Raw genomic sequence first — 14,190 nt, 5'->3', positions numbered from 1 at the left:
TATACGTTTGATAAAGTTGCACACTTTAGATTTCCAGGAAAGAAGCATCTTGTTTTACATTCGTCAAAATGATTAAACCTTCATAAGTATTACATTATCATTACAAATGTTACTGTAATATCAGCCAGGAAATTTGATCACATTATTGATCAAGTTATTACATTAATGGGTTTTACTACATTTGTATCAGGTTTAGTGCAAATTCTACTACATTTTCAGGAGTTACTACATTTCCAGGAAATTATTAAATGATTGGGTCTGACAGGATCCATAACCATCCACGGCAACGTTTCCGTCAGTCGGTCAAGTAGCGGCATCCTGCTTTAACCTAACAGTCGGGTTTGTTGAGCAGAAACCAACTAATATTTCCATCGTTGGGGCAGCCAGGTAGCAATACAAAATGATGTCACGCTACCTGACTTTCAAAAGAAGCAAAAATCAGGAAGGTTCTGGTGATAACTGAAGACAAAGCACATTTCTTTAGAGCTGGCTATCAAACAGATCATAACCATATGACCTTGGGCTTTCAGCCAAAGTTGGTCATGGCTGCTTGGACTCAAATATACATCACATACTTCAAACACAGATGAAGAATCTGTGAGGTATAACTTTATGTTTTATGGATTCCTTCCAGCCTTTAGTCCATTGACCCACATTGACTAATGTGCAACGTGCAGAGAGGCCGTTCCAGCTCCACAAAGTACTGCATCCTGCTAACAATAGAAAAAAAGAAAAGGAGTGACTGAGACTCATTTGCTCTTGTGGCGGGCTTATGAAGGGAAGCATCACCAGTCAGAGGGTATTTTAAGAAGCCACCTCCAGAGGTGGTTCCCGGATGATGCACTGCATTCTGCATGCATTTACATCTTATTTACCAGCTTTGTTTGTGATTCAGATCACGTATCCAGATCAAAGACACAAAAAGATTCACATAGCCTCCTGATTATTCAAATTGACCAGCCATCCGTGAACTCACCTGCATGTTCATGGCCCTGACTCTGGCTTTGGATGTGGTTGTGGCCACTTTCTTGCCTTCCGCTGTTGCTGCTGTCTTTGGGACTCTGGCTCTCACGAAAGCCGTGAGTCGGGCTTTGACTGCTGGACCTAAGAACACCGGGCTCCCCCTGGTTCACACTGGAGCTGCAGCGCTGACTCCACGACTTGACTCTTTCTGCGGGAGCCGCCTGATTCAAACCAGCTGAACTGGGGCTGAGGCTGGGACTAGGGGAGTGGTTCTGGTTTTGGTTCTGGTTCTGGTTGAGGGCCTGGACAACATTGTGCTGCAGCATACTGAGGCACTCCCCCAGGCAGCTCAAAGTGGCTGCAGAGGTGGCCTTAAAAAGGAGTAGGTCCTTGATCCATTGAAAGGGGAAAGAGAGAAAGAAAAGAAGGTGAGTAAGAGGAGCAGGAGGAGATGCTTCCAGTTACATTTAAGCTTTAGCTTATGTTAAAAAAGATAAGTGTTGTGGGCTCACATGTTGCAAATAAAAACACCACAGCTTCAGGCTAGGCTAAGCGTACCATTGAACTCAACTGGCAGTCTTGGACACTCCGAGTTACTCCTTAGCTATTCTTCCACCCAAATGCTGTCCAAGTTCAAGATGTCACAAAAAAATAGAGAGCAGGCAAATGAATGCATCTGAAATAGTGTTTGTACTGATCCCCAAAGGCATTCATGCAGCAGAGAGCATGAATTAGTTATCTTGCTTGGAAATTATTCCTTGGAAATTTTGAAATTGCTCATTTTTTCATAAGCCAGGTCATGGCTCTTAAGCAAAGAGGGGCCATTAAAGGAAAACTATCATATATTATAGCATGGATGATTCATTTTGGGGGTTGCCGATCACCATCTACTGTAGGTAATATGCTGATTATGAATAAGTACCTCATATAACCCCACTTCAAAACAACCAAATTATCCCTTTACGCTTCTAATAACATTGTACTCATCAGAGCTAAAGCTGACAGCTCGGAAAATTTGCTAAAAATAGGGTCAAGAAACATGAGCAGTCACTGCATTTTACCTCAGAAAAACATGGTGGTTAATCTGGTCTAACTGGTGACGTTTTTAGAACCTCTCTAATCGCTGTCTGATCTTTTGGTGCGCTCAGAGATTACCACTCTTAAAAATAAAGGCGCTAACTAGAACCATATGGGGCTTTTTGGCCTGTCTCCATAGGAGAAACCTTTTTGGTTCCTGGTAGACCTTTTATAAAAGTTCCACTGAAAATCTACGTAGAATCCAACATAAAGGGTTGTACCTTGAACAATCTGGGAAAGGCTCCACACAGAACCCCCTATAGGTTCTACAGAGAACCCTTCTGTGGTCTATGGTTCCTCCTATAGACCTCTCTGGAGGTTCTATTGAGAACCTTTTCACCTTCTAAATGTGCTAACAAGAACCCACTCAGGGGTTGTACCTAGAACCCTTTTATATTATAAGGGTTTCATCTAGAACCCACCCAGGGTTCCTCATGAGGCTCCTGCTCCTGGATGAGAGTACTGTGTTTGTTGACACCCTATCCCCAATGCGGACTTTGTAAATTGTCAAATACAAATGCAATCCAGGAGAAAAAAACGTTCCCTCGAAACTTATTGACGACACAGTTTCATTGTATGGTCGGGTCATTTTTAAGAGATCAGGGTGGGCGTGTTTGTCATCGCTTACTTATCTGGTCTACACAATAAATGGCATGTTACCTCATCCAGAGAAGATAGGGGTCCACCTCGGGGGGGTAGGGACTCTATCGAGTTGACCAGGCTCTTCTGCTGACCTTCAGCCTGGATCGTCACCTAGACACACAGAAACAAATTAATAATATAGGAAACTAATGGTAAGAGCTCTTTGTCCAAAACATTGAGTTGTAACCTCTACTGCCTCACAGAGAGGGGGATATATTCTCTCACTGCAGCCATGTCAAACTCTTGCCACTTGCCTCAAGATACAGAGTGGCTGCTGTGATTGACACCGCATAATTCTGGAGACAGCTTCAGTAAACACAATCAGTGACGGCCTCTGCAGTTGTCACGTTGCGGTTTAAAGGAGTTTCACACTACCAGCCCTGGTTGTGAAGAGATGGAGATTACAATATGTCAGCAGTGAGAATTTGAACAGAGAGAGAAAGGCAGTTGAAGGGTGATAAACCAGAGGGACACTGTGGAAAAGAGGACAGTGTGAGAATGTTTGACTTCTTCTGGATAATGAAGGAGAACAAAGGAAGAGCGGCAAAGAGGAAAGAGACATGGGATGATGAGGTTTTCTCTCTGATCCCAGGAGGTAATTAGTACTGACACTGCTGCTGCAGAGCAGGGCCACTGGGACATCTCAGCTTGTTTAATGAGTGTGTGAGATGAGCTGTGATGAATGTCTCCCGCATACGCACTCGGTCCAACAGTGACCACAGCTATTTCCTCCATCCCTTTCCCAGAAACTGCACACATTAATACCTCTGATTTCCAGTCTTCAGGGCTCAGTCGGACACATACTGTGTATACATGAAAACGCTGCAATCAGTGCAGCAGCAAAGAAATCCACAGCAGGTTCAACTCAGTGTTAAGATCAATTCTGATTGTGTTTTTGTACTGTGAACCAATAACCCAACTGCACTGACTTTGTTGACACCCTAAAATGATTTGAGCTTGTTTTAATGATCACTTTGCAGGCTTGTGTGTTTCCCCATTTGTGGTGTGTGCCAATCAAAGACTGTAGATAAGGAGTGTACGTAAACCACCTTTTGGTTTTGTGTACTACTGCTTTGATGTTGTGTCTAGATGGTTACCAAGGATTTGGTAAAACTTGCAAAAACTCTTGCAAGACTCGCTTCAAGGTCAATGCCTCATCTTAACCATCTCGCTGTAGTTTCGCAAATTGTGGGTTGCCATCTACACAAGACCATTTTTTGGAGCATGGAGTTTTGCATTTTGGCTGTCATTACCTTGTTTCATTTTACCAAAGGGAATAATATATCGACCAGGGGGTAAAGCTGGGGAGGAGCGAGGCCCAGCAGGGCCAGGTACTGTTAGCGACTAACGCTAGCGCTGGTTTTTTGAACATTAAAGCGTTCTAATCGGATCCCAAAATACAAGGATGAACCTGAAAATGAGCATGATACGTCCACTTTAACCCAGACAGACAGTATGAAAAAAACAGATGGGTACCGAAGGACCTATAGAGAAAGAGGAGCAAAAAAAGAGGTAGAGAGACATAACAGTGACACAGTGCACATTGGTGATAATTTATCATTTCTGCATCCATGTGGCTGAGCGGATCGCTGTGGCATAAGTTCTGTCTCACCATGCTCGGGTCAGGCTAATTTTGGACAATATCTAGCCCATTAGAATGGCAGCGTTCGATTGTCAGTCTGTCAGTTTATCTTTGGTCGAGATATCCGAACAACAACTGCACAGATTCTCCTGTAATTTGTTATGAATATTTATGGTCATTTGAAAGTCAATCCTCATGATTTTGCGGACTCCTTCCTCTTTCATTTACCACGACCATCAGGTCAAAATCTCCTCTTGTCAATCCTTTTCGTCCGTGAGACAATCTCAAAAGCGAACGGTCATCCATGATCCCCAGGGGATGAATATGAATGATTGACTATCCACTTGAAATACAATAGCCACAATCTGTAATGGAAAGATTGCAATGAAGCTTTGGGAGCACAGACCAATGCTCCCAAGAATAACCTTTTGCATCTTGGACACTCAATAAGATTTCTGCTAGCACACCATCAACTTTACCCACAAGTCATTTTAAAATCTGACATATAGATTGGCATAAAGATTGCTGAACATACATGCCACCATATTCAAGGCTTCCCCCTAGGGACCACATTCCGAACAAACTCTAGTTTGCAAGACGGGCAAGGCTCTTGGAATAGCAAAATATTTTGGTGGGTGGGTGGCTTCTTTCAACCAACAATTTGAAATTGTACAACATTGCAATAAATCATAGAAGACGTAAGGGTTAGTTATAGTTAATTTGATATTATATATATTATTTTTTCCTACTCTCTATCATGCTGCTTGATATGCTTCTACCTCTATGGCTGTGACAATTGGTAATCAGTTTGGGACAATTCACAGTATGCCTTGAGGCTGAATTGCACTATGGTCTACTGAGGCTGCTGTCTGTAAATAACCTGCTGTTCCTGCCTCATTCTGTGATTTCTACCAGTAAGACTGTTGAGCATTGGTTTCAAAATGGAGAGAGAAACCTCTTAAACTTGCCTTGTTTTTATTTTGTCTACTTGTTTACTTTTAGCACTGATTTTGGTCTCTCCCAACCCTTGAAGGAAATATCTGTCTCTTCAACTGCTCAATGCTCCACTTTATTAACCAGCTAGTGTCTAACTGTTTCTGTCTGCTGTGGCTGAAAGACACGCTATGAGCGCTGTGAGAGAGAACCAAAACAGTCAAGTTGAGGGCCGGACAGCCAAACAATGAGCTGAAACTCACTATAAAGCCCTCTAAAGCCAAGAGGAGCTGCAAATTCAGCTATTATTTATATTATAGTCCCTCAAGTGACAAGCAGCAACATTTCCTCTGTGTGGAGGAATCTTCCCATCTTTGTATCCCTTTAAGAACAATATTGTAGAGTCCTCCTCATACCTAAGTAAAATAGGGTTTAGCAGTTCTTTAACGTCTACTTGTGCGTTTTGCATATGTATGCTGGCCAAGATGCGGCTATAACAGATCTAAGTACTTTCCATGCACTGTCTATCACTCACTCCGACACTCTCACACACACACAACCAGCGCTCAGATCGTGCCTCACCCGCACACGTGCTGCTCTCAGGGGAGGGTGAGTCATCGGCGCTTGCTGATGAAATGGCGAGAGAAGAGCTATTACAAGACACAATGCTATCACAGTTCAAATCATCTATGCACACACACACACACACACACACACACTGCCTCCAATAGAATATACTCAAACTCTTTCTTTGATTATTGTTTGGGTCCATCAGTCATCTCTCTGTAGTGCAGATGAAGTGCAGATACGTAGAAGGGGTTTTAGAGGGACCTCATCAGTTCACTTGGTGTGTGGACAGTGATGCTGGACTACACGCAGAATAACCATTCCTTATCTTATATGAGGCTAAAATACACACTGCTGTTGGTGTGACATTACTGTGTACACTCACTGCCTTGATGTCTCTTATGTGGGCTACTCGTAATTGTCACAGATAAAAGGGTTCATCTCAAAAGGAAAACAAGGAGTAAACACACCTCACCAGGAGACGAGATGTCTGCTTATGTTCTGTAGTCTATGGATTTGCTATGAGGCTGCGAGGCTCAATTTACACATTCTATTTTCAGTGATTAAATCCAGATGCAATAAAATATTTTGTTTGTCATTTCTTAAAACTTTTATATACATGCATATCTGTAAGCCCCATTATCAATCTCAATGCATCCGTTTTTGACGTCTTTAGATATACAGTATGTAAATCAGAGGATGGTAATGTGCCTGAAGCTGTTTGGTAACTGCAACAAAGCCCAGAACAAGAGTATTTGCAATTTATTTATTAAGTTACAGCAATCCAACATGGATGAGTCACATTAATGAGTGAGAAAACAAGTTTAATGGGATCTCACACCAATCTATCACCCACAAAACCCATCTCTAAAGATAGATTAATGCTTGCAGTATAGTGCTCCTGGCGCGAGGGCCAAAAATGACATTGTCACGTTTTGCCACAAATTTGATTCTTCTCACCGTTGAGGATTTGCAACATCTGTTCCATGCTGTTCTTTTTGGGAACATCCATTAACTTCTTGCTTCTTCACAGTATATTTATTTTGTACGCCCCCTGGTGTTTACGAGAGAATACTGCGACGGGCAACGGGTGAAGCATAAAAGCCTTTATCCGTGCTCTTAGCACGCGCCTTCTGTGGAGGCCTGGGCCGTGGTGCTGGAGTATAAACAAGGCTTAGTGTTTTTTAGTTGCATTTAATAATCTTATAAGGAATAACTATCCCATTTGCCATGTTCAGCTCTGTACGATAATTCTTTCGGTCCATGGGGGCAGTCCATTGTGGCCAATGATTGCCAATGTAGAGGGCGCTGATAAATAAAATGCAGGGTCGTCCGGCAAAGAAGTCGAGTCAGTCAATCGTCAACTTTTTCTGCAATGCAACGCAGCATTCGGCATGGCGCTGCATTGACCAATCACATACACGCAAGCGCACATTCCTGGTATATTACAGTGTTACATGAACACCGTATTCCAACTGTTAACTCGCGATCGTCACAACGTAAATTAAAATAGTTGCCAACATGATAATTGTAAAATCATGCGTGAGCATCACAAAACGTTGCAGTTTCTGGCATCTGATAAGTATTTTAATGCATCAATCTGTTACTCAAAGAGCCCCTTTACACCCTACATTAAAATATGATTTAACCTGCTTACATTTACAACAGGTATTAAAATGTGTCTCCAGTGTCCATATTGAAGTTGAATAGCTCTGTCTGAAAGGGCTGAGCTAAGCTTCTGGAGGCTGCTGTTCAGGAGAGGACGGCCTAAAAATATCACTTTGAGGACATCTATAGCGAGGCATCAACAACAATATATATATATATATATTGTTGTTGCAGAGGTATTCACTCTTCATTTCAGAGCAGGGCCCGAGCCAGAGGGTTAGGAGGTTGCAAGCTTTTACTTTGGGCAGTAGCGTGCAATGCAAGCAGGGCTAGGTGAGAGCTGAGTGCAAAGACTCAGCTCTCAGGTAGGGGCCTCTGGTGCGACAGATGGTGAACCGAATGGAACATTTGCTGCGTATTTTTTTTTGTCTTAAAGAGACACTTTGCCCCATTTCTTTTGACTCAACAACATCTGACCTACTATACTGTATCCCCCACAGGTATGAATGAAATGAATGAAATTTATTTGTAGAGCGCTTTTCACAGACATAACATCACAAAGTGCTTAACAGAGCAGACATTTAAAGGCATAAAAAACACAATGTGACCCTAGGGTCCATAAATTACATACACAGAGAAAAATAAAAAATAAAAAAATAAAATAAGAAATAATAAAAAATAAAATAAAAATGTGAAACTTATTTTAAGAGCAGGTCTAGGATGGGTTTTTACTCAAACGCCAGCCTAAAAAGGTATGTTTTGAGCTGGTTCTTAAAAGTATTCACAGTATCTGCGAGGCGTAGAGTTGCAGGCAGAGCATTCCAGAGCCCTCGAGGTATAATATCAAGCCTCTCTGGGCTTCTGCCTGTTTAAGAGCAGGATTTCCTCTGTGTGCCAGTGAGAGGGCAGACTTTGCATTGCTTTTGCTGGAGCTTCCTCGTATCCCTTCATAAAAATAAATAAAAAGTATACTTCACATGCCTCATGAGACTTTTTTTTTTCTCTCATCGCTCTGTAAAAAAGTACAGTGTAATGGAAAAGAGGAAAATGAGATGATCACAACCGCTCTCTCACTATGCACTCATCCCACCCGGCAGACACAGCCGGAGAGTCGAAATGTTGCTGGAGGAACATGGGAGGATGTATTGGTTTATAACAGTAATAGTGGTAATTAGCTACAGTAACAATTTGGACGTGATGCAAAATCGCACAAGCAGGAAAAAGAGATGCACCAGTACATCTTCGAGATGGGTTTCACTCGAAAAACTACAGCATTGTATGTTTGTTGAAACACTTAAAACCAACCATGCTGACGTTCATTTTGACATTGTTTCAGCACAGAAAAATGAGCAGATTTGTACCAAGTGTCTGATTTTGACACTGGAGACGGCCGACCTATTCCACTGTTAAGTTATCTCTGTAGATCTGGCAGTCAGCCCTGTCAAACAGCTCATAAAGCTGTCGTGCAGTCATCTGCTACAAGGAGTTTTGGTCCGGGTAAAGTAATTGGTTACCCAAAGGTGCAACTTGTGCTTGAAAAAATTGAAAGAACTTTGTGAAGCTGATTCATTACTCTTGTTTAGCATACTGTAGAGATGGATGGATAGTGCTAACGCAGCAGCTAAGTGGCTCTCACGCTAACAAGCTTTGGCCGTGCTTGGCTCGGGCATGTGTGTCGACACTGTGACTGGTCTCCCCGATCACTACCGACGATAGGCTTCAAATGACGTCAAAAGTGCAAGATGGCAGCGCCCGTATCTGGGATATGTGGGCTTCATTTTTGCACAGTGGGAGGAAGTGGAGGCGTCTTCCATCTCTAAATACAATCTATGAGACACATGCATACATTTTTTTTTGACCTTTTGTGAATTATCGCAAGCAGAAACAGCCGATGAATCCCTCTCTCTCTCTCTTTCTCTAAGCTGGGGGAAACGAGTGAAGACACTCCAACATCTTCAGTGAATGACTCATCACAGGCAGCAGACAGGCTGCTCCCACAACCTCAATGAACACAGAGAGCTAGTGGCCAGGCTGACAAATCAATTCCTCAACATGACCTGATATGTAGGCCACTGAGAAAACCTTCGTCAATGATGCAGGAAGTGTATTATTAGTTCTGCCATCCTCCCCTCTCGGCCGGTGAAGCTCTCGCCCTAGCATCCTGATGAGCTTACCTTGAGGAAGACTCGAGGTGACAGAGCCAACATTTGGAAATGGAGTAAGGCAGGGATTTCTCATTTTTGGAAGCAAGTGTTACACTTGGTCAAAATCTGTGTGTAGGAAACGCTTGTACAAACCATAGACTGTTTATAAGTGGACATAGTAGTCATCGTGACGTTACCCATTGGTTTGTGGACTACCGTTTTGAAGCCTCGAGTTCAGAGATTTCCCCGTCGCCATCTTGGATTATGGCCGTCACCATGTTGTTTTTGTGGCAAGCAATGAAGAGAAGCTACCATATTTGGAATGTGGAGGAGTGACGTAGAGACGCCATATACGGCTCTGGTAGTGGTTTCGACCCGTGAATCACAGTAGCCTCGCCCTAAAGCATACTCTGCTTTATGGTCTGTTTGACTCTAAATGGACCATCATTTACGAAATGAACATCTTTCTGTATTGAACACGACTTGAAACTAGAGATTGAGACCATAAACTCATGTTTACAATGTTTACTGAGGGAATAAATCAAGTGAGAAGTAGAGTCATTCTCTATAATCAGACATTTTTTCAACTGGAGGAGTCGCCCCTGCTGGTCAGTAGAGAGAATGCAAGTTTTAAGACACTTCCAGATTGGCTTCGCCAGGCAGAACTGGTACAAACAGGAATGTTGGTGTTCCTAAAACAGCAATTAGCACGAGGGATTCATGCTAGTGATTAGCATATGCAATTCACAGGGCAATTGAAAGGGTAACGGCTTTCATTCCTTTTACCTAACCTTCAGCTAACTATTTTAACAGTTTACCCATTAGTTGGATATATGTGTTTACCTTTTTCTTATTTTCTGCCACACTTGGCTGTAAGTCAATCTTACATTGGTCATATTCTGAAGATATGAAGAGAATGCATAGCTAATTTTAGCTACCTATTTCAACCGTTTATCCATTACTTTTTTACATTCTTGGACCATATTCTTCAACTGTTTCAGATTATTTTTAACTGTTCTAACAACTGTTGGATGTATGCTGTTTTTCTCTTCTGTTATCTTTTTACCATACTTGGCGTAGTGCCATGTTTTTCTCCTCTCTGGAGTAACTTATTTTACCCATAATGCATTGTGAGACAGTCTGTGGTCAGTCTTACATTAGTCATATTCTGAAGCTATTAAGAGAATGTATACACCAAAACCTGACAAGTATCGACTTAAGCCCATGCAGGAGCACATTAAAGCAACCAAGATGTCCAGATAGAAGGTATTGTGCTCTTGGATTTGCTGTGTGTGAAAGGGACTGAACAGATGTTGCTGTTTGGAGGCTTTCAGCAGTGAGATGGAGCCGAGCGGTAAATTGTGTAATTTAGTGTCGTGCGAAAACTAACAGCATCAAAGCACACAGCTTGTGTGTGTTTCTGTAGCTTGTCCATTTAGAGGAGACACAAAATGCTCTTATCTTTTAATGTCACAGCACACATCATAACCCAGAGTAAGCATTGCCTTTAATGTACCTGGGAGTGCAAAATGGTGGCCGGGAGCACAAACCATTAGTGACATCATTGGCTGGTGGTTCAGCTGTTTGAGAACAGAAAGGCTGAATAAGATGAACCTCGCTGTAATGAGCAGCTGAACTGGAGCATATAGTGGATGGAAATGTCTGGCTCCATTATGCCCAGAAACCACACCTGCCTGTCTGGCCAAATGTACACTTATCTATACATTTGGAATAGCTGTAATCCAATAAGGAGGCAGAGACGAGAAGAGGATTGTGTGTGTGTGTGTGTGTGTGTGTGTGTGTGTGTGTGTATGTGTGTGTGAATACCGTGGCGCTGCTTTCAGAGTGGCGTCGGGAACACAGCTGTAGCTGAGTCATCCACAACTCTTGCTCCTGGGCGTCCAGCGCTAACAGGAACAGAAAACAGAGACACAGCATCAAAATGAGTGTTTCCTGATGTCAGTCCCTGAGCCATGAAATAACCTGCACATCGAAGGCTCTGCCAGTTATAATCAGTGTGTTTACTGTTAAAGGGGAGGGCTGCTTTTATTCTATATTTTTCTTGTCAGCTAATTTCAGGAAAACACCCAAAACAGCACTGATACTAACAAGTATTGTGTGTATAACCAAAGCCGTATATAGAAGAGGTGTCGAAAAACCCCACATCAATGAACCGGAACGTGGGTGACAATCCTTCATTACGACTACCTGAGCTACCTAATTGCTATTACCATACCAGCCTCATGACCCTTAACGTCCTCTCAATATAGAACAGGCCCTGCCAGGCTTTTTATTAAAGCACTCCTGCATTCACCCTTGTAATGGGTGTCTGAAAGGAGTTATGATTATAATCTCAAGACAATTATGCATCTCCAAAGAGAGAAAAAACAAGTGGGGGTAGGGAACTGAAATGAACTACGCTGCTTCTCAAAATCTGTGCGTCACGTACATCACCTCCACAACCAACGGCCACAAGAATGTTTGTAGTTAAAATAATCTAACTATGTCAGCGTGTTTAATTCGTATATGACAGCCATCCGTGGCCCCTCAACCTTAGACTTGCATCTGCCATTCTTCTTGGCAATCCTGTGCACAACTCTAAAACCAGTGGTCGTAAAAAACGTCAAATAAAAAGTCCCAGACCCACAATGGCATTGTCAGGGTAATGTGATATGTCGCAATATACCATGATACCATTTCAAGCCCTTGCAGCCTCAAGCCCTTTTCAGGCGACATCAATAATATCTGTCAGGGGTCAAGGCTAATGCTGCATTCCAGACAACCCGGAACTCTAACACCTCCTACTAGAAAAGGTACACTGTAACGCCACCTTAAAGTCAGAGTTCCTACTTGCAAATTCGAGCCAAATCCATTTACCCCGACTTCACAAAGAAGCAGCTGTCTGACGCAGGACAACAATGGAATTGCACATTATAAATGGTAAACCATCAACTTAAAGGCAAATTTTAAGTATCATTGCCACACATAACACATACTAGTAAAACCTGTTCTGGATGTAAAATTATGTCAAAATATGTCTCCATGTTATTAGGTAGCTGGTTCCGGTAAAGGTGTGTCACCTCTTAGAGGTCGGAACTTAGACATTTTAACGGGGAAGATTCCGACCTCCGAGTGGTCTGAAACGTATAGCATTAGGCCTCAGGGGGTCCAGTGGAATTGGGTCTGACTCTCCTATCCACCTGCTCACCTGTTCACCTGTTTCCACTTTCCCTCATCAGCCCTGCAGTGACAGCCCATCTCCAGCTGCTCCCGGCCAGTCAATGTCGCTTAATGCCGTCGCAATCCAGACTCTGAACATCTAACTCTGAGAATTGCATCCTGAATCCTGAACACTGAACCGTTACTGGTACTGGTATCTGTTCTTCCTGTCTGCCTGTACTTCCTGCATTTGGGTCTTTTCTTGCACTCATCCTCCAGCAAGGCACATGCACACAATGAGCATCGAAAGGGATGCAAAACAATATCATTGCCAGATTTATTCTTGTTGTTTGCACCCCTGCTGAATGAAAAAATACGGTGTGTCCTAAGTGTTGTACCATCAAGTAGATAGATAGATAGATAGATAGATAGACAGACAGACAGACAGACAGACAGACAGACAGACAGACAGACAGACAGACAGACAGACAGACAGATAGATATGTACTTTATTTATCCCCAGGGGGAAATTTGTAGATAGCGAATCAGACTTGTTTCACAACCACACACGACTCAGGATATAGCATTCTTGCTCGGAATCTTTAATCAAGACTCAATAGACACTGAAATACTAAGAGAACATTTTCAATACAAACTGATGTCATATACACAAGGGTTAATGTATAAAGGCCTTTACATACTGGGGACATTTCTTTGTGTGATTCATTTGTGCGTCAATATATTTTGCTGAACTGTTTGCTTTTGTCATGAATGCAAATATCTGCACTAAAAGCTTTTCTCGATGTAAAAGATGTTTTAGCTCTTCTCCCGCTCTTTTTTCTAATCACCTGCCAAGTATTTTTTTTGGAAGTGCCCGCTCTTTTCCAAACAGTTTCCAATGACGGCATCTCAGATGGGTCTGTGTAACACGAACCTGGCAAAGTACCCACATGGAGGGATGTGGACAGCATTTCCCTCTTTAAACCATGAGCCATGGGATATTCATTTTCTTGCGTGGCCACAGGGGAGTTTCTCTACTATAGGATTGATCGCACATGCAGTCGCTAACATGGACTGTGTTTTTTTCCACACATTCTTTGCCATGTCACTCTTTTATATCGTTGTAAGATTTAACTCAGCCAATGAGAAATAACTTTCTGCCTCCATAACAACTCTGGCACTAACAACTGTTTGTATGAATGCCAGACCTGCCTCTCTGATAGAACAGATTGTAACGATGTGTTTGAGAGGCAAATTAAAGATCTCACAAACAAGACCAGAGAAGCCAAATGTAGTCTGAACTGGTATATCTTTAATTTTCTGCTGATGAGAAAGAAATGAAAGCTTTGTGAGGTTACACAAAGGAAGAGGGATAGACACATCTAATCTGACTTGAACACAGTTCCGTCAAAAAGCCACCATTGTGACAAAGAGAGTGAGGGAGAGGCAAGACAGGCGAGGAGAGTGTGAAGAGGAAATTACAGCTGTCACGTATGGAGATTGGCAACTCACACA

The 14,190-nt window shown here is 42.5% G+C and overlaps 1 protein-coding gene across 1 annotated transcript in view; it reads right to left on the bottom strand.

Moving 5' to 3' along the window:
* The window catches only part of LOC306782121 (oxysterol-binding protein-related protein 10-like), a gene marked incomplete at its 5' end in the record, with an annotated part of 46,798 nt that overhangs the window by 25,419 nt on the left and 7,189 nt on the right, over positions 1-14,190 (bottom strand). The window contains 3 exons of the mRNA XM_079275315.1: positions 977-1,352; positions 2,701-2,793; positions 11,344-11,423. Coding sequence (XP_079131441.1) covers positions 977-1,352; positions 2,701-2,793; positions 11,344-11,423 — 549 coding nt within the window. The remainder of the gene's footprint in view (positions 1-976; positions 1,353-2,700; positions 2,794-11,343; positions 11,424-14,190) is intronic.

This window comes from Melanostigma gelatinosum, assembly GCF_949748355.1.
Source record: "Melanostigma gelatinosum genome assembly, chromosome: 9".
In the NCBI taxonomy this organism is placed as follows: Eukaryota; Metazoa; Chordata; class Actinopteri; order Perciformes; family Zoarcidae; genus Melanostigma; species Melanostigma gelatinosum.
Note: the sequence above shows the minus strand (reverse complement) of the source record. Positions and strands in the feature narration are given on the sequence as shown.